Below are 20,585 nucleotides of genomic sequence, written 5' to 3'. Positions count from 1 at the left end.
TATCACATCAACTTTGTGCATGAAACATTTGTGTGGTACGTAGCATTATTTTTATTAGAAAATGTAAAAAGTAACAACATTAGAAAGATCTAGGTCGTCTATTTTTGTTTTTGGTGCAGGATGAATTCATGCAAAGTTCCAGCTAGTAGTACTGGAAGGCCTTTGATCCAATCCAATTTGTTCACAAGTCACAGGGGTCTCCAATCTCTCCATGTTATTTTATTCCCTTAACAAAATTCTCCATCTATATAAACCCCAACCCATTTCGACATCCTGCACCACTCCAAAGACATCCCAATACAACACACATCTCATACCCTTAATTAGCAAGGCTGCAAGTGTGTCTCAAAATGGGATCCAAGGCTATCACAACCATAGTTTTTCTAGTGATCTCTCTTGTTGATGAATTTTTTGATGTTGATGACGTGGAATTCCGGATTGATGCAATATACTGAAGCTCCCAAGGTCGATGAGAGTAGAGTGAGGGTTCTTCGAGAATTCTGCAAAACAAAAGGGGTCGTCGGGGTGTCCCGGCAACGCCTCCTCCGACGATCAAGTTAGAATTGATTTTAGCAATGAGAGAACACTTCTTGCTAGAGAATAATACTTACTTCTTTTTCCAGGAAGAGAAAAATCTTTTATATGTTCGTTTCCCTTTAATACTCTTCACGTCAACATTTATTGTCTGAAGATGCCATTCTTTTCCTTAGTTAATTTGAGCCCACGGACCCAGGCATTTATAGTTGATTCATCCCTGCTTTCTCTGAACGGCGGCGGATGGTCATCAATTAATAAGACAAAAATATTAATGAGAGAGAGTAATCTCCCTCTCGTTCAGCCCTATCTGCTTGTAGCCGTAGACTCTTAGCTAACCTCCTCATCTTTTCAAACGTTGGCGGGAAAGTCCTTAACACTTACCCCCCGAATTCTCTCTCCGTTCCTCACTAAGGGAAAGAGAATTCTGCCATTTTTCCCGGGGTCGTCCCTTTTCCGCCATCTAATTCGAGGGCATTCAAGCTTCCATGGTGGGTCCCAGGAAAGGAGTGTCCGAACTTACCTGCACGGGCATATTTGTCAGGGATAGGGGGCTTTTGCTCACGGCGCAATAATGACGACAAGAAGACCTTTCGACTTTCGTGCCGGTGAGAAAATTAATTCGCCGCCATCAATCAAACAGTCACATGTCCCTTCGTTTTCCACTGCCTATCAGTCGTCTCTTCGGCTTCCAGTATTCGTCCGTCCGCCCATTCGATTACCTGTGCTTGCTGGTCCACCCATAAATAGCTCGTCTCTCTCTCATTTTCCTTCATCTTCCTTGTCATCTCTCTCTGGTTTCACCTTCCCATTGGCTTATTCTATTTTCGTCTTCTTGCTTTCTCGGCTCCTTCTCTTCGTTGCTTCCTCCGACCACCACATGGCCATCACTCGTAGAGACCCAGCACCCAGGAGTCACGTTGACGCTCCCGATGAGCCTGTTCCTCTTGCCGTCGTCCCCCCTCCTACTGTCAGACCAGGGGCCGTCCGTTTGGTACCGCCGGAAGACCGGTTAGAGTCGACCTAGTTGGGGTGCCACGAGGCGACTCTTCGGAGGGCTTACGATATCGGCCCATCTGTCAAAGTATTCTTTCAAGAGCCCGGATCGTTGGGAATAGCCAGGGGTGAAGTTACCTTGACAGAGCGGATGCTCATGGCAGGGGTACGACTCCCGTTCCCAAAGATTGTTCGCGAGGTGTGTGCGTTCCTCGGGGTAGCCCCCGGCCAGATCGCTCCGAATGGCTGGAGGTACGTGGTGGCGTCATCTATCCTGTGGCGGCAGGTCCTCGGAACTGAGATGGATGCCGCCTAGTTCTTCAGTATATACCGTCCATTTACCAAGGACGGGGCGGTCGAATTGCGAGTGCGCCAAGATCCGATATTCATCTACCTCGATCAGCGCAAATATGGGAACAAAAAAGGTTGGAGACAACAGTTCTTCCGGGTTTCCGGAGAATGGGAATGCCCTTCCCAGTCGGCTATTCCAGACTCCCAAAGGGTTCCCAGGGAGTGGAGGCCGTTGGTCAACGACTTACGGATTTTGCCCACATTGAGCATTGCCAAAGTCAAAGAAGTCAACACCATGCTCTCCTTTTCGGCCAGGGCAGTCCAGTTGTCGATCGACTACGAGAACCTCATTTCCGTTCAGAGCCTGAACGAGTGCTTTGGGTACCAAATCCCCGAGCAAAAAATAATCCTGGACAAGCGGGGGGCTCCGATAGCTGGGTGGTCTGTGACGACCAGCAGGCCCATTCCGGGCAAGGTTCCGAAGAAGGCCGCCAAAAAAGGGAACACTTTGGGGAGGTAGGCCGGTCAGTCTCCCAAGAGGACACGCGCCTCAAAGGTTTATCACCCACAGGTTCCGGCTTCCCGAGCTCCAGAGGCTTCCCCGGACAGGTTATCATCCGATTCGTCGATCTGTTCCGACGACTCCATTATGAGGGAGATCGACGAAGTGGTCGAAGCCTCGTCCGAGGGAGAGGAGGGGAATTCTTCTTCGGCTGTGACGATCCTTCCTCGTGACCATCGTGCGGGTCCCCCTTCTCCTGGCTTGAGCGCTCGCTCACCCCCCATCTCTTTCGAGGAGGTCACCGAAGACGTGGTCACTGCTGCTGTCCTAACTGAAGTGGTTGGGTGCTCCACCGTTTCTCCAGTTGAGCCCAGCTCTCCTTCACAACCTGCGGAGGGCTTGGCCGTTCGACATGAGGCTCTTTCGCAGAAGCAGAAAGGGAAAAGGGTCGCTTCAGAGACCGACGAAGGTCCTGAGCCTAAAAGGCTTCAAGCCCAGAGGGACAGCAGGTTCATGGTTGACCGGATTTTAGCCATGGCCAAGGTTTACGCACCCCCGAGGAACCGGAACCCTCCGATGGCTACTTCCCTTCCTGCGTCTACCACGCCTGTGCCCTTTTCAGATGATCCGGTTGATCGCCCGTAGGCTGGTCTGATCTTCGGTGTTGATGTTACAAAGGGGGACGAAGTTCTTCCCAGAGGGTCACCTACTCACCCGCTACTGGGGAAAGACCCGGACACCTTCTCTCAAGAATTTAACAAATTACAAGAAGAAGTGGCTTCCGAAAGGGAGGCACTTGAGCAGGCCTCGCCGACGGTTATTTCATCAACAAGACCCGAGTCCCCAGCTCTGATTTCAACCCGCGAGGTTCCCGGAGCTTCAACTTCCGCTCCTCCAACCACCCCTGTAACCACCGGGCGACGGCCGGACTTTAGGATCGAAGGACTGGCGGGATGTCCCTTGGAGGCTCTGAGTTCCTTGATCACCCCGGACTATAGTCCTCAGCTCAGGCAGCTCTCAGTGGAAGGCTACGCCGAACAGCTCACTGGAAAGATCCTCCAGGTACGTGGTTCGGCAATCCATACTTCGGTAGTAGTTTATCTCCTATTTCTGCTCACGCATTGGTGCATTATCTTTGTGTAGTTCGCCGTGGACGTAGCCACATCTTGGAAAAGCCTCCGCGGCTCCGAACAAGACCAGTCCGAGACTATCCGGTCTTTAAGGGCCCGCGTGGAGGAGCTAGAAGAGGAGTCCGGGGGGCAAAGAAGGGCCTTGGCCGAATCCGAAAAGCATCGGCTCAGGCTTCAGAAGCTGTCCGAGCTCTGAGAGAGTACATTGCAGAGCACCCTGAATAGCTGCGAAAGGATGGTCAATGACATGGAGACTCTTGAAAGTATCTTGTCTATGGCCCAAGCTCGCCAAAAGGACGCACTGTCCGAGAAGGTCAAACTTGAGGCTACACTAGAGGTCGAGCTTCAATCTTCCAGTCTCTACAAGCCGAGAATTCGGCGTTGAAGTCCGAACTGCAATCAACACAGTCGGCTAGAGACCGAGCCGTGCTTGACAAAGAGAAACTCTCCGAGGAAAGGGATCAAGCGTTGTCCGAGAAGGGCGTGGTGCTTACTGCCAGGGACAAGGTTAGGTCGGAGCTCGAACAAGCTATCGCAGACAAAAAGCAAGCCATCGACCTTCAGATCAGCGCGTTCGAAGAAAGGAGAGAAGCTGTGGAGAGGATTGAAGAGCTTCATCTCCAAGTGGTCGAGCTTACAAGGGAGCTTTCTCAGGTTCCGGAACTCCGAGATGCATCATGGGCCGTGGGTTTCAACTGGGGCTTCGAGCACTACAGGGGTGTCGCCAGAAGCGCCCCGACCGGTGACGAGTCCTTCAAGGACCTCGATATCAGCACCATCCAGATCCCGGACGAGGCCTTGGAGACCATGGCCAAACTAGGAGTCGATCAGTTCCCCCATGTAACCAACTGGGGTCCGAAGACCTCTCAACCCGCTCCTGTCGAAAACTCAGAGCCAGGGTCTACTTCCTCTGCGTCCAGAGCGAAGTCATCTCCGGTGAGAGGGGGCGCCCATCATGGGGCAGAAGGGGCTCCTTCCTCCAGCAGCGTCCCCGGCAACCCCCGATAGTCTCTTTCTTTTAAAGGAAAAATATCTATGTACTGTTTCACTTTGTTGTTTTTTTAATGAAAGGAAACAGTACGTTTCACTTATTGACGCCATTAATAAACATCTTGTCTGGCCTTACCCCATTAATGGCTACCGGCCGAAATTAATTTTCAATCTAACTTTTCAGTGTTAGGTTTACCTGCCATCGCGGGAATCGCGAATGCATTAAACAATTTCGCGCCTATATATATGTACTTCCAGGCTTCCCTCGTCCATCACATCTTCATTCTAAGTTCTCGCACTTACCTTCTCTCATTTGGAGTCGCGATGCCCTTGCGGTTCCAGCACTTGGGCATGAAGCTAGGAGTGCCCCGATCTCAGCATCTTGACCCACTTGGATGCGCGATCTTCGGCTTTATCTAGTAAGGGAGGCGCGATCTCCGGCTTTACGCCGGAGATATTCCACTGCTTATCACGCCCGGTCGGGAGTCGCCGGCCCTTACTATGAGTTCCTCTCCATGGAGACGCTGGCTGTGAGGGAAGATGAGACCTCATCTCTATGGAGACGCTGTCAGAGGTCGAAACGCCAGGCAGACGGGAACCCAGCTATTCAAAGGCACGAGGCCAGCGACCTGTTGGCGCACGACTTGCCTTCATGTACGCCAGCCCAAATATTTTACAACGTGTAATTGTATATCCTATTAATAAGCATGCTCTTTTTCTGCTCTAAAATATCTCCTTTAAAGGTTGTCCCTTGATTATTCTGGAGCACTCATTTCCACTTTTAACTAACACAACCAAATAAAAATATACAAACGTCAGAGGGAGTGGGATCACTTACCTCACTCTTCCCCCCCAAATCCGTGTGTTGCTACTGAGTAGGAACGGAGGGATTTGCTATTTGAAACGGGAAAACCCAGGTGATCCCAAACAAAGCAGTCGAATGTTAATCTGTTGTTAAGAACGGGGTTAAATTATCCCACGTGTCCGAGGTGAGGAAGGGTGGTATCCCTATGGTCGGACGTTGTCACGTGAGTTCCCTATAACGTTATTGACGTCCCCCCGCCCTGTCCGGAGACAGGGGGTCCACCCGTTCCTCCCCTCGTGGGGGCGGGCTCCTTTTACCCCCCTGTCCGGAGACAGGGGGTCCACCCGTTGCTCCCCTCGTGGGGGCGGGCTCCTTTTACCCCCTGTCCGGAGACAGGGGGTCCACCCGTTGCTCCCCTCGTGGGGGCGGGCTCCCTTTACCCCCCTGTTCGGAGACAGGGGGTCCACCCGTTGCTCCCCTCATGGGGGCGGGCTCCCTTTAACCCCCCTGCCCGGATACAGGGGGTGAGCTTGTTAGAATTGATACAACAAAAGCTTCGCTTTACTGGACAAGAGTTTCAAAAGTAGTATTTTTTGAGGTGTTCTACATTCCAGGCCCTTGGGAGTGCTTTCCCTTGTTTCGTAGCCAGGCGATAGGCCCCGTTCTCACAAGAGCTAACAACTCTATATGGCCCTTCCCAGTTTGGTCCCAGCTTACCATCAGTAGGCTCTCGAGTCATCAGATTGACCTTCCGCAGGACCCAATCGCCAACTTGAAGTTCCCTGGGTCTGACCTTCTTATCATAATACTTGGCCACACGGCGTTGATAGGCCGCACATGCTGCACGGGCGTCCTCCCGTCTTTCCTGCAACAAATCCAAGCGCAGATTCATGCCCTCTTCATTCAACCCTGGATTGTAGTGGGCCACTCTGAAACTTGGTGACCCTACCTCAACTGGTACTACTGCTTCCATCCCATAGGTGAGGGCGAACGGGGTCTCTCCTGTTGCAGTTCTGACCGTAGTCCGGTAGGACCAGAGCACTTCCGGGAGGTACTCGACCCATGCTCCCTTCTTCTGGCCAAGTTTCTTCGTCAACATTTGAATCAACGTTTTGTTAGTGGCCTCTACCTGGCCGTTCGACTTAGGGAAGACAGGAGTGGAGAAACTCTTCCGTATGCCCAGCTCGGAGCACCATTCACGGAAACGGCCACAATCGAACTGCTTGCCATTATCGGTCACCATGGCATAGGGTATCCCAAATCTGCACACTATCGACTTCCATAGGAACTTAATGACATTCTCGGTTGTGATTGTCGCAAGTGCCTCGGCCTCGGCCCACTTAGTGAAATAGTCCACTGCAACCAGTACAAACTTCTTGTTACATTTTCCCGTCGGCAGGGGACCGACGATGACGACTCCCCACTTGGCGAATGGCCAGGGGGAGGTAATAGAATGAAGATATTACGGGGAGCTTCTGGGGATACGGCAGAATCTCTGGCACGCGTCACGGGTTCTTACTAACTCCGCTGCGTCCTTGCTCATCGTCGGCCAGTAATATCCTGCCCTGATAACCTTGTTCGCCAGAGCCTTAGCTCTTGAATGATTTCCGCATACTCCATGGTGCACTTCCCTCAACACGTAATCCGCATCTTCACTCGGCAAGCATTTTAGTAAGGGAAAAGAATACCCCCGTCGGTAAAAAGTTCCTCCAACTAGAACATAACGCGCCGAATGGCGGATGATCCTCTGGGCATCCTCCTTGGCCGATGGGAGCTCACCTGTTCTCAGATACTGCACAATTTCAGTAGCCCACTTAGGGTCCACTTCGCCTACTTGCATCAGCTCTCCTGTCGACAGTACTGTGGGGTGAGCTTTGATCAGAACTTTGCAGCCACTTACTGACGCCGCCGGGTCCGTTCCTGATCCAATTCGCGAGAGAGCGTCTGCCAACCCGTTCTTCTCCCGGGGAATTTTGACTATGACGACCCTGTCAAAGTATCAGTAAAACTGGTGTACTTTCTCGAGGCATTCGGACATCCTTGCTTCCTGCGTGGCGTAACTTCCATTTATTTGCTCGACAATTACCCGCGAATCGCTCTGAATCTCTATATCCATTATTCCCATTTGCCGCACGATTTCCATGGCCGAAAGCACAGCCTCATACTCGGCTTCGTTATTAGTGGCAGGGAAATCAAATTTAAGGGCGTATCTGAGCTCCTCTCGGTCAGGCCCTCGGAACACCACTCCAGCTCCGCTTCCTCTCCCTGCTGAGGAACCATCATCATAGGCAACCCAAGTCGGTCCCTTTGATGATCCTTCCTCTGGACTCTCAGTCATCTCTACTACAAAATCGGCCGAGGCCTATGCCTTCGTTGCGGTCCGGGGATGATACTCTATATCAAACTCTCCTAACTCGATTGCCCAATTGACTAGCCTTCCCGATAAATCTGGTTTCTGCAACACCTTCCGAAGGGGGTATTCGGTGAGGACCCGTACCGCGTGGGCTTGGAAGTAGGGCCTTAATCTTCGCGCTGAGATCACCAGAGCATACGCCAACTTCTCAATACGAGGATATCGCTCTTGTAGCGCCCCAGATTTTTAGGACATAAATTATAATGGTTTAAATTAATTTTAAAACATTTTTGTAAGGAAAAAGAATAACTAAGATTATTTATGAAAATAAATGTGTATTTTTGTTTGTAGAAACGTTTATAGTTGCAATTTGATAAAAACTCAAAACAGACCTTAAACTTTGGAATAACGAAAACAGGGTCAAACGAACTCCGTTTTGGTCGATTCAAAATTCTGAACGCTCATCTTGAAGTCCTCTAGCTACCCTCCAAATTTCATAATTTTTGGACTTTATTTGGTACCCGAAAGCATCCGTGAAAAATAGGACCCCTGTTCTGGACGGAAATTCACATTATTCTTTAATGGGCTATCTTTGGACTTAACCCAACCCATTCCAATTGCTATCTACAAACCCAAACCACATTTCACATGTTAAATTCACATTATTCATTATTGGGCCATCTTTGAACTTAACCCAACCCATTCCAATTGCTATCTACAAACCCAACCCACCTTTGAGAAAATAGTAATTTCATTGAGTGAAAAACTAGGCATAGTAGATTGGTCTAGCAATGAGAATGGTTAAATAATAATAATAATAATAATGTTAGAATTATATATTAAGGTTGAGTGCATTATGGTAGGTAAGTTTGAGTGCATTTTTGAGTGCATTGTGGTAGGTAAGTTTGAGTGCATTTTTGAGTGCATTGTGGTAGGTAAGTTTGAGTGCATTTTTGAGTGCATTTTTGAGTGCATTGTGGTAGGTAAGTGAGTGCATTGTGGTAGGTAAGTTTGAGTGCATTTTTGAGTGCATTGTGGTAGGTAAGGTTAATTTCCATCCATTGGATCAAAATGTGTCTACTTGATCCTAACCATTCATTCTCTTATAAATAGAACCCAAAATGGAAGACACAATACCCATCAAGCTTCACTCACACACACACCTAAGGCCAAGAGAGAAAATTGTGGGATTTGTGTAGTTTTGTGTGGTTTAAGGCTTGAAGTGTGTGCAAGGAAGTATTTTGGTAAAAGCTCGATCCCGATGCTAATAGAAAGTCCAAGTAAGGGAACCCTCTACCCCTTCTCAAATTTATTATATTACTTTAATTATTCCTTTATTTGCGTAAGGGAACCCTCTACCCCTTCTCAAATTTATTATATTACTTTAATTATTCCTTTATTTGCGTAAGGGAACCCTCTACCCCTTCTCAAATTATTATATTACTTTAATTATTCATTTATTTGCATAATTTCGATTTGATTATTTTTGATTCGGTATTTCAAATTATTAAATTATTTTGTTTATATAAAGGATTTGTTGGTTTTGATGTGAAAATTATTGAGTAAAAATAATATTTTTGAAATCGTGATTTTGAGTAAAAAACCCTCCAACACGTTGCCTCTGGATATACAAGTAAATAATGAGAAAGTTTTGTGAGAAAAATCTATGAGTTATATATAAAGGAGAAATTTTTGAGAAAAGGGCACGTGTGTGGAGGAGATTATTATTTTGGGTCCTAGACCCGCAGAGATTCGCAGAGAGATTTAGCTCGGTACCGTAGCTCGAGATGGAAGCGCACCCGCTGATTCACTTAGTGAAAGCGGTATCTGTCTCTATGTCAGTCTAAGTGCACTTCAATTAATTAGCTGACGGGGGTGGGGCCTGTGGCCACAGGTAAACTGCGTTACCTGCCCGAGGTCACCGCATCGACCGCGCAACCCTACGTACACAGGGCGTAATAGTGTACCGGGCATACTATGAGAACTAATTATTTTCAAATATATATATATTATCTTGTGTATAAAAAAAATGAGTTTTGACAAATGTTTTGGAGATTTATAAAAGGGAGTTTTTGACAAATGTTTTGGAGATTTTCAAAAGAATTTAACTCAACTGTTTTATGGTTGAGGATTTCCTTATTGAGCATGTTTTTTGTGCTCACCCCTTATTTTGTTTTTGTTTTCAGGTTATGAACAGAGAGACGTAGGTGGCCGGGATGGGATCTAGGAATGCATTAGGACATTTCATTTATGTTACCCTAAAATTTTCAGTTATTGTATCTTTTATAATTAAATTTTTCTAAATGACCGTTTCCGCATTTATTAAAAACTCTGAGTTTTAAAATCATCATTATTATATTTATTTAAATCAGCATACTAGTTAAGATATTTGGCAGACCTTACGAATCTTTGCAGTTTTTAAAAGAGAAAGTGACGAACCTAACCCTTAGCGGTTTGGGGGCGTTACAGCTCTTCCGCCCCATGCAATACCTTACTAGTAAAGTACACCGGCCTCTGCTTGCCGGATTCCTCCCTAACCAATACTGAGCTGACCCATGTTCGTGACACTGGAAGATACAAATAGAGGATCTCGCCCTCCACCGGACGGCTTAGGAGTGGGGGGTTGGCTAAGTAGGTCTTCAGCTCCCCAGAGGCTCTCTCACATTCTTCTGTCCAACTAAAAGCCTTCTTTAACACCCTAAAGAAGGGCAGACATTTATCCGACGACCGGGAAACGAAACGGTTCAAAGCAGCTAACCTTCCGGTCAATTGCTGCAGTTGCTTCATTGTCCGAGGGGATGGCATTTCCAATATAGCCTTAACTTTATCTGGATTCGCTTCTATTCCCCTATGTGACACCATAAACCCCAAGAACTTTCCGGAGTCGACCCCAAAAGCACACTTCTGCGGGTTCAGCTTCATTTGGTACCTCCTCAGATTTTCGAACGCTTCCGCTAGATCGGCGACATGGCCTCCAGTAGTTAGGCTTTTAACAAGCATGTCGTCGACGTAGACCTCCATATTCCGCCCGATTTGCGTCTGGAACATTTTATTCACCAGTCTTTGGTACGTAGCACCAGCATTTTTTAATCCGAAGGGCATTACAGTATAACAATATAGCCCGCGATCAGTCGTGAACGACGTCTTCTCTTGATCGGATTCCGCTATGCGTATCTGATTGTAGCCGGAAAATGCATCCATAAAACTCAACACCTCGTGACCGGCCGTCGAATCTACAAGCTGGTCTATCCTGGGGAGAGGAAAACTGTCTTTCGGGCAAGCTTTGTTGAGGTCCGTGAAGTCCACACACATCCTCCACTTCCCATTTGCTTTCTTTACCAACACCACATTGGCCAGCCATTCAGGATAGTCAACTTCCCGGATAAATTCAGCCTTAATCAACTTTTGCACTTCGTCCGCAATTGCCTGATTGCGCTTTGGGGCAAAAGACCTCCTCCGTTGCTTCACTGGTCTGCAGTTCCGGTCAACATTCAGTCGGTGCTCAATAATCGAGGGGTCTATTCCTGGCATCTCATCATGCTCCCAAGCGAAGACATCAAGATGGTCCCGCAAAAATTTCACCAACTTCCCTTTTTCGTCTGTTGGAAGCTGTGCGCCTACTCGGAGCTTCCTACCTTGGGGTCCGACCTCCACATCCTCAAGGTCCCCGGTCGGACTCCCTGCCTGTAGCTGCTATTTAGCCACAGGACCTGTCTCCTGACCAGGGTGTGCCTGCCAAGAGGGACCCCCCAGGGAGACATTGTAACACTTACGGGCTGCCTTTTGCTCCCCTCGGACTTCTCCTACCCCTTCATCCGTTGGAAATTTCATTTTAAGATGGGGTATCGATGTTACCGCTTTCAACTCAACCTGAGCTGTCCTCCCGAATATAGCGTTGTAAGCGGAGGGTTGATCGACAATAAGAAATCTTACCGGAATTGTCTTCTGTGTTGGGGAACTGCCCACCGTAACTTGAAGCTCGATCGACCCCAGTGGCATCACCTGTTCTCCTGCGAACCCCACTAGAGGAAATCGGAAAACAGAAAGCTTGTCCTTACTAATTTTCATCAAGTCGAAGGCCGATTTATATAGGATGTCCGCTGAACTACCATTATCCACCAAGACCCGATGAATCCTGTGATTTCCTATAACCATGGTTACCACCAGGGCATCCGAGTGGGGTAAGTATACCCCCTCGTAATCTTCATCCGAGAAGGTGATGGTTAACTTCTCGCGCCTTGCAGCTTTTTCCGGCCTCGCGACCGCATAAATGGACACTTCTCGCATTTCCTTCGCATAAGACTTGCGAGTTGAATAAGTCTCGCCTCCACCTCCAAAGCCTCCAGCTATAGTCTGGATTTCGGGGAAACACCCCGAGTCCTGTGGCCTCCTGCGGCTTCTGCTCCGCTCACGCTGAGGCGACTTCTCCGCCCGGACATCCTTGCGGGGCTGTTGAGGCGGTTTTCTTTCCCGATAGTACTGCTGCTTTCCTGAGCGCGCATCGCGCCCGGATGATCCCTGGTTCCCCACAAACTTGTACGCAGGGCGCTTGTCCGAGGAGCTCTCACGTCTCTCCACGAAACGTTTCAACTTGCCATCAGCTATATACTTTTCGATCACCTCTTTCAGAGAAATGTAATTGTCTGTATAGTGACCAAAAGAGTCATGGTAGTGGCAGTACTTATGCCGGTTGTAATGAGGCGGCCGGCCTTTTATTGGCGAGGGATCCTTATAGTTCGGATCCTTTCTGATCTCCATGAGAATCTCCTTCGTCGGAGCATTCACGGGCGTCCAGTGATAACTTTCAACTCTCCTAGTGGGTCTGCGCTCGGCAACCTCCCTTCCTACCGGGGCCGTCCTCGGTTTTAACTTCCTGTCTGGCATGGGGTTTTCTTTCGCCGGCCCCTCGGCCCCTCGGAACGCACGGAGGGTTTCTTCCTGGTTTACAAACTCTTCAGCTCGGTCCAGGAAGTCCTGTAACCCTTCGGCTGGCCTCCTCGCCAAATCCGCCATAAGGACGCCATCCTTCCTTATGCCCTGGTATATGGCACAATGAATGAATTGCTCACTTTGGCTCTCCGCAGCCAACCTTTCTTGATTAAAACGGAGCAGATAGTTCCGCAACGACTCCTGAGGGCCCTGCTTAATGGTCATCAACTGCTGAGCAGGCTTTTTCTGAACAACGCCCGCCATAAATTGTGACACGAACTTTTTAGCAAAGCCCTCAAAGTTCGAAATTGAACGAGGCGGCAGGGTTCTGAACCATTCTCGAGCTCCCCCCGCCAAAGTAAGGGGGAAAGCTCGACATGCGACCTCGTCCGGGGTGGCATGTAACACCGTGTGGGCACGGAAACTTGCGAGGTGCTCGATCGGGTCCCCCAGTCCTGTATACACCGGTATTTCAGGCACTCTAAATTTACTTGGAAGTTGGCATGACATTATCTGGTCAGTAAAGGGGGACGCGGCGGTAGAAAACAAACTATCAGCCAGTGAAGCTTTTCCCTTGGCCTTCAACTGGGTGGAGCCCATCAAGTAGTCACACTGCTGTTCCAATTTAGCCAACTTCTCCGCCCACTCCTTTTTCTCCTTTTCATTTTTCCTTATAAGGCTGGTGAGCTCCATGTCATCTTCAGTGCTGCTCTCCTCCACAGCTGTCCTCTCGGGGGGTGGGCCTTCGTACGCGGGATTCCCCGGATCACCACGCAAGGAATCTTCCTGCTGCTCCGTATGATCTCGTTCGCCTAACTCCTTTTCAAGTTGCTCCACCTTCTCCCTCAGATAAACTATCTCTATCTGCGGATCATAGGAAGCTCCGGCCTCTTCACGCATACTCTCTCCAACCACTCCTCTTCGAACTAACCGCGTAGTCATCATAAAGAATTCCAGGTATGCCTGCTCTAACGGTAGCACGTACCACGTCGTTCCCACAGACGGCGCCAAAGTGTTGATGAATTTTTTGATGTTGATGACGTGGAATTCCGGATTGATGCAATATACTGAAGCTCCCAAGGTCGATGAGAGTAGAGTGAGGGTTCTTCGAGAATTCTGCAAAACAAAAGGGGTCGTCGGGGTGTCCCGGCAACGCCTCCTCCGACGATCAAGTTAGAATTGATTTTAGCAATGAGAGAACACTTCTTGCTAGAGAATAATACTTACTTCTTTTTCCAGGAAGAGAAAAATCTTTTATATGTCCGTTTCCCTTTAATACTCTTCACGTCAACATTTATTGTCTGAAGATGCCATTCTTTTCCTTAGTTAATTTGAGCCCACGGACCCAAGCGTTTATAGTTGATTCATCCCTGCTTTCTCTGAACGGCGGCGGATGGTCATCAATTAATAAGACAAAAATATTAATGAGAGAGAGAGAGAGAGTAATCTCCCTCTCGTTCAGCCCTATCTGCTTGTAGCGGTAGACTCTTAGCTAACCTCCTCATCTTTTCAAACGTTGGCGGGAAAATCCTTAACATCTCTCAATCTTCTCTTCTTCACCATGGTCTCTTCAACTCATCTCCCTTGCGGATGCCCACCATCACCACCAAAGACTCCAAAACAGCCTTCAGTAAAGCTACACCTGACCTTAGCGGGGCCTGAGCCTGCCCGCGCTTGCCCCAAGGACATCCTTAAGCTAGGAGTGTGTGCCAACCTATTGAATGACTTGTTGCACCTTGTTGTCGGAACCCCATCAAAGGCACCTTGTTGCAGCCTCATCCAGGGGCTTGCTGATGTGGAAGCTTCTGTTTGCCTTTGCACTGCCATCAAGGCCAATGTTTTAGGCATCAATCTTAATGTCCCCATCTCATTGAGCTTGCTCCTCAATTACTGTGGAAAGAATCTTCCTACCAGCTTCCAATGCGCCTAGTTCCATATATTGGTCACATCATCATGAACTACTTGGCCTTCCACTTCTACTTCTAGGCCATTATGGGGGAACAATAAAATCTGTGTTTCTTACATTCTCTTCATGAATAATGGTGCTTTCAATATATATATGTTCTTTTTTATTTTTTTTTATAGGATGTGAAAGTTATTCGACTTGACATAACAAAATTAAAATAAGCTGCAAAGGGCTTCATGGGGTCTGCTCCGCCCTAGAGGTCTTTGTACTAAAGGTCAGTATTACTTCCTCATTCAGAATATGAGCTAGCCATCTGTAATATATTATAATATTGTTTTTATGTACTTCGCGACTACAAAAAAAAAAAAAGTCTTTTTGAGTCGTTTTTGTTTTAGCCATTTTAACAAAGCGACTCTAATTAAAGCCGTTTTCCACGAAAACGGTTCTAATTGGAGACGTTTTCCACTAAAACGGCTCTAATTTGAGCCATTTTCAGTAAAACGACTCAAATTAGAGTGTTAAAATGGCTCTAATTAAAGCCGTTTTTGTTAAAACGGCTCCAATTAGATTTTGAGCCGTTTAAATTAAAATGGCTCGAATTGGAACCGTTTTAATAAAAAGAGCTCTAATTAAAGCCATTTTACCGAAAATGGCTCGAATTTGAACCTTTTTCCTAAAACAGCTCCAATTGGAGCCGTTTGGGAAAAACGGCTCTAATTGGAGCTGTTTTTGAAATGGCTCCATTTTGAGCCAATTTATAAAAGACAGCTCTAGTTGGAGCTGTTTTATCAAAAACAGCTCAAGTTGGAGCCGTTTTGTGAAAAAGGGCTTGAATTGGAGTCGTTTTTGTTATGACGACTCCAGTTGTAGCCATTTCTCTCAAAGCGGCTCTATTTTGAGTCATTTTAAAAATGGCTCTAATTTGAGTCATTTTAACAAAACAAAAAAAATGTTCAAATTGGAGCCATTTTGTTAAAAGGGCTCTAATTGAAGCCATTTTAACAAAAAAAAGGGGGCTCCAATTGGATATGTTTGTGTCAAAACGGCTCCAATTGGAGCCGTTTTAAAAAATAAAAACGACTCCATTTTGAATAACTCTAATCCTATATACTATAAATAACATTAATTAAGATACATTAGAGTTATTATGGTCCGATCGATCATGATAGAATCATAAGATCGATAGAAGATCTGATCGATCCAAGTGTACTACTCCGATCGATCGAACATCCAATCAATCCTAGTGCATTAGTCTTATCGATCGTGATAAAGTTCGATCAATCAAACTTGACACAGTGTAAGTTTGATCTAACATGCAATTGATCCTAAATATTAGTTCGATCGATCATGATAGGATCATAGAATTGATAGAATCATCAAATCGATCCTGGTGTATTACTCCAATCGATCCTAGTACATTAGTCTAATTGATCGTGATACGATCAAATGATCGATCAAACTTGGCACAATTGAATGTTTGATCGAATATCTAATTCATCATAGTGCATCGGCCCGATCTATTGCGATACGAATGTTCGATCAATCAAACTTGACACAATGATTTTTCGATCTAACGTGCGGTTGATCTTAAGTACTAGTTCGATTGATCATGACAGGATCATAGGATCGATAGAATCATCAAATCGATCCAAGTGTATTACTTTGATCGATTGAACATCAAATTGATCCTAGTGCATTAGTCTGATTGATCGTGATAGAGTTCGATCGATCAAACTTGATACAGTGAAGATTTGATCGAACGCCCGATTGATCATAGTGTAATAGTCTTATCGATCATGATAGAATAATATGATCAATAGACCATCTGATTGATCATAGTGCATTACTTCGACCGAGTGTGATAGAGTTCGACCAATCAAACAATGAAGGTTCAATCAAAGATCCGATCGATCATAGTGTAGTAGTCCTATAGACTATATATAGTTAACTGCGATATATATAATATACATAGAAATATTGAGTAACATATAATTAATTATATTTAATTAGTATATGTTAATTAACTAGATAATATGTTAGTTTATGAACTAGTTAGTATATATGTTAACTAATACAAACATATAAATATTAAGTAACATACGTAATAATATTAATAAATTGAGTAAAAATAAAAAACAATTGGAGCTTCGAGTTGGAGTCATTTTATAATCAAAACGACTCCAAATTGTTTTTTTTTTTTTGGTCCAAACATCTTCAGCGGGAGGCTGAAATTAAAGCGGGAGACTGAAATTTTTTCATCTGGCCAAAGCGAGAGGAAGGCTGAAATATATATTTAGAAGGCTAAAATGTTTAGAGACTAAACAGAGAAAGATCCAGAGAGCGAGAGAAAGGAAGAAAGAAAGAGGGTCTAAAATTGAGAAGAGAGAGATTCACCGAGAGGCTGAGAGAGAGAGGTATTTTGTTAGGGTTTCAGGTGATTGAAAGGGTCTACGGGCAGAGGTGTAAAGACCAAGAAAATAATTCGGTATTTAGCATTTAATGATTTATATTTTTAAATGAGATAAGATTAATAATTAGGTTTTAAGTGATAATATTTATGTTATCTAAAATAAAATGAGTTTAAGATAAAGTAATAAAATATTACTAATGAGTCATAATGTAGTGAGTAATTAATTGTAGGGTTAAGTTGTAATGATATTTAGCAAAATGGTTGAGTAATAATTATTTGAGGAATTAATAAAATGGATGGGGTAATAGTGCAATTTAGAAAGGATAGGGGCTAGTGTTAAATAAGACCAAAGCTTGGCCTTATCCATAGCCACGTGTGTGGCTATAGATTAATGGGGAGATCTTCCTCCTCTCAATCTCGCAGCAACCCCCCCCCCCCCGGTGGGTGGTGCTGGGTCATCGCCGGCAGAGCCAAAGCCGACGATTTTCGGTGGAACCTAGGAGCCGTGACCCGCAACCCGCGAGAGATAACTCGAGCGGTTTGTGGACCCGTGAGCCAAACCCAAACCTTCCAGAGGTCCGATCCTCCATTTTCGGTGGCCAGAAGTTGATTTCTGGTGGGCTAAGGTGCTCTGGCTGATCCACGAAGACTTGTAACCCAAAACCCCTCAGACCCGCGACCTAGTGCCCTGAGCAACCTAGAACCCAACGACTTGAAGGCTGGTTTATCCGACGAATCTCCGGCGGTTCTGTGGCGAGTCGGAGCAATTGCCGGAGTGTGGGAGTTTCGGCAATCCAGTGTGTGATTTTTCGTGAGTTTTGACTGCTGGAAGGGAAATTAGAAATTGGTAAAAAATCTCTAGTCCTATTTCTTTGTGTTTTGAGTTACCCATTGTCTAATAGCATGAAATTTGTATCTTATTTTAGAGTTTTGATTGGGTCTTGGCTGAGATGAAATTCTAGGGTTTTAAAAGCTACTCATTTTGATGAATAATCTTATGGGTTTGATTTGGGTATTTTAGGTCTGTATAAATTTTGGAGTTGTGGAAACCCCGGGTCCTTGATTGGCCGAATGGGTCATTTTAGAATTGATTTTCATAGGGTATTGATTTATCTCTAGTTGTTGATTTTGGGTTACTAATAGGTTTATTTGGTATGTTGATGAGCGTTTGATATTAGGTAGTTGATTTGCTGAGAATATGCAATTTGGGTGTTTTGTCATTCTAGCCTAGTGGGTTGATTTTCTATGATGGTCAAAGGGGTTTTGGATGATCATTTTGTTGGTGAATGTCTATAGTATTGATATTGTGATTAATGGTTAAGTTCATTACCATGGTATTTCTAAATCAGAATTTATGGCTTGGAGTGGGGCTTTGCTTGGAGTGGCTTTGTGCTAGTTAAATCTTTCTTTGAGTATTGATGCTTAGATAGAGGAATGGTGGATTCTTGATGAAATGAGGTTTGGTTAATCTCTTTGTTATGGCTATTTGTGTTGAAATGAAGGTGTGAGATTGTTGAATGTAGGTTAAGTATTGGTTGGTTGAGAGGAGCTGAAGTTATTGTGTTTAGACTCCTTTGTGTCAATGGTAAATACGGTTGAAATAGAGAATAGGTTGTAATAGAAAGTAAAGGCATGAGCTAAATGGTAAAGTGATCAAATGGATGGGGTTATGGAATTTTAGTTAACCCGGTTTAGTTATTAACCCCAATTGAATCACTAGGGTTCTATAACACCTAATTAATGAATAAAGTAGTAAATGAGATGATTTATAAGGTGAAATTGTTATAGGGAGCATGATATGTCTCAAAATAATCTGTCGGTGTTAGAAAGAAATTATAAGTTTTGAATTTACTTGGAGAGGTACTAAACTAATAAGTTAATAAGGATTTGGTATTAAATATAAGGTTAAAATGAGAATGCCATAAAATGGTAAATAGCCTAAATAACCTTAAGACGAGAAAAATAAAATAGTGGTATTATGGGAATACCTAAATAGACTTTAAAGTCAATTGGTAATTGAATGACTTAGTACTTAGTTCACCTATCTATGTACACATAGTATTATAGTGTAATAATAGACTAGGTTTAAGTATTGTATGTGTATATTAATATATGTATACATATGCATATACATGTATGTGACTTAAATATATGTATAATACTAGGTGAATAAACAAGAAACTATAAAAAGGGATTAACAATGATAATGTGACTTAGTGATAATTAGTAGGCAAGTAAAATAGTAAACATGTTTGAAAGATAATAAGTGAAATAAATATGAACCTATAACCAACGACTAATCTAATAATAGCTTAAGGTGTTTAGCTAGCTTTAGAAGCGAGTGATGTGACGTGTGAGCATGCGGGTAGCTTTCGTATCATAGAGTGTAGAGTTCAATAACATAGTCTAATGATACCAATGTTTGCAGGATAGTGTCCGGATTGGAGACTTCAATGGGTTCTCCAATGTAGAGTTCGAGTCATGAGTCCAACTCAGCCAAGGTGAGTATTCTACTCACTGAGAAGTATTATTTTCAAGTATGATGAATTGCCAAATATATATTGTTTTACAAACTTGAACCAACTGTATGTTGATTATGAACTGTTTTGATGATTTGAGTACTTTTGAGTATATTGAAATTATGATGATGTTTTGAAGCATGAATATGATATGTGGAGTTTAAATGAATGGAGTCACCGTATGTTATAGTTAGGAGTTTTGAAAACTATGATTGCAATGGAACATAAGTATGATTTTAGAGTGAGTTAAATTATGCAGATTGTTTAAGAAATGACATGTAAAATTATTTATGTTTTTATAAAGAAAGCATGCGTTAAAGACATGATTCATGAAATGAAATGTATATTGCTTTAAGGCATGAAGCATACGCATATGAACGCTAAACGTGCAAACACCCACGATGCTTGGATTAATTTCCTTGATGTTTGGGGTAATTCCCATGATGCTTGGATTAATTTCCATGATGCTTAGATTAATTTCCATGATGTGCATTGCATGATCATTTATAGCATAGTTTTGATGAGTGTGATGTTTTTATACTATGAGTAGTTTTGTCAGACGTATTAGTATGCATAAGAGTCTCAATGGGAAAGAACTTGTGTATATTTCTATCGGATGGTTGCATGATTTAAATGCTCCTGTTTTTAAGTCTCACTAAATCAAAAGTAATATAGTAGGTGAGGATGTATGTAGATATTTCCAACAATGGAACTTCTACGTATAAGCTCAACTGCGTAGTATGCTTTAAATGCTTTTTAATAGCCAGTGTTTGCTATATTAGCTATGAGTGTTTTCTAATAAAAGTTTATAAATTGGTGGCTATTATAGTGTACGCATGACTAGAAAAGAAAAGTTGGTTCTTTGCGAAAACTCAGTGAATAGTATACCTCTGAGGACTTAGTGTATTTATTTATGCTAAGATGGTGGGCTCATAATTCCACCTATACGGATGTGGCAAACCCCCACAACCGTATAGATGTTCCTTTGGCTACAGGTACTCCGGTCGTTGGGGAGAGTGTTGTAGATGTGCACTTGAGATAATATGACCGAAGCTCGCCGCGACGGTCGTAATGGTTGGACCACAGTTGTCCACTATTTTATAGGTTTTGTTTATGGCTTGTGACGCTTTGGTCACTCGTTATTGTATAAGCCATTCATGTTATTTAAATATTATGTTGATAAGACTTAAACATATAGATGTTAAATGGCTCTGTATTGT

The 20,585-nt window shown here is 44.5% G+C and overlaps 1 protein-coding gene across 1 annotated transcript; it reads left to right on the top strand.

Annotated features, from left to right (window-relative positions):
• The first annotated feature begins 13,566 nt into the window (after window positions 1–13,566).
• Window positions 13,567–14,510, top strand: LOC133879100 (putative lipid-binding protein AIR1). The gene is made up of 2 exons (XM_062317646.1): window positions 13,567–13,632; window positions 14,023–14,510. The coding sequence occupies exons 1-2, from the start codon at window positions 13,567–13,569 to the stop codon at window positions 14,458–14,460; spliced, it is 504 nt and encodes a 167-aa protein (XP_062173630.1). The 3' UTR covers window positions 14,461–14,510.
• The last annotated feature ends 6,075 nt before the right edge of the window (window positions 14,511–20,585 follow it).

Source organism: Alnus glutinosa, chromosome 10, assembly GCF_958979055.1.
Source record: "Alnus glutinosa chromosome 10, dhAlnGlut1.1, whole genome shotgun sequence".
NCBI classification, from domain to species: Eukaryota; Viridiplantae; Streptophyta; class Magnoliopsida; order Fagales; family Betulaceae; genus Alnus; species Alnus glutinosa.
The sequence above is the reverse complement of the archived record's forward strand: the minus strand, read 5'-3'. Positions and strand labels throughout refer to the sequence as shown.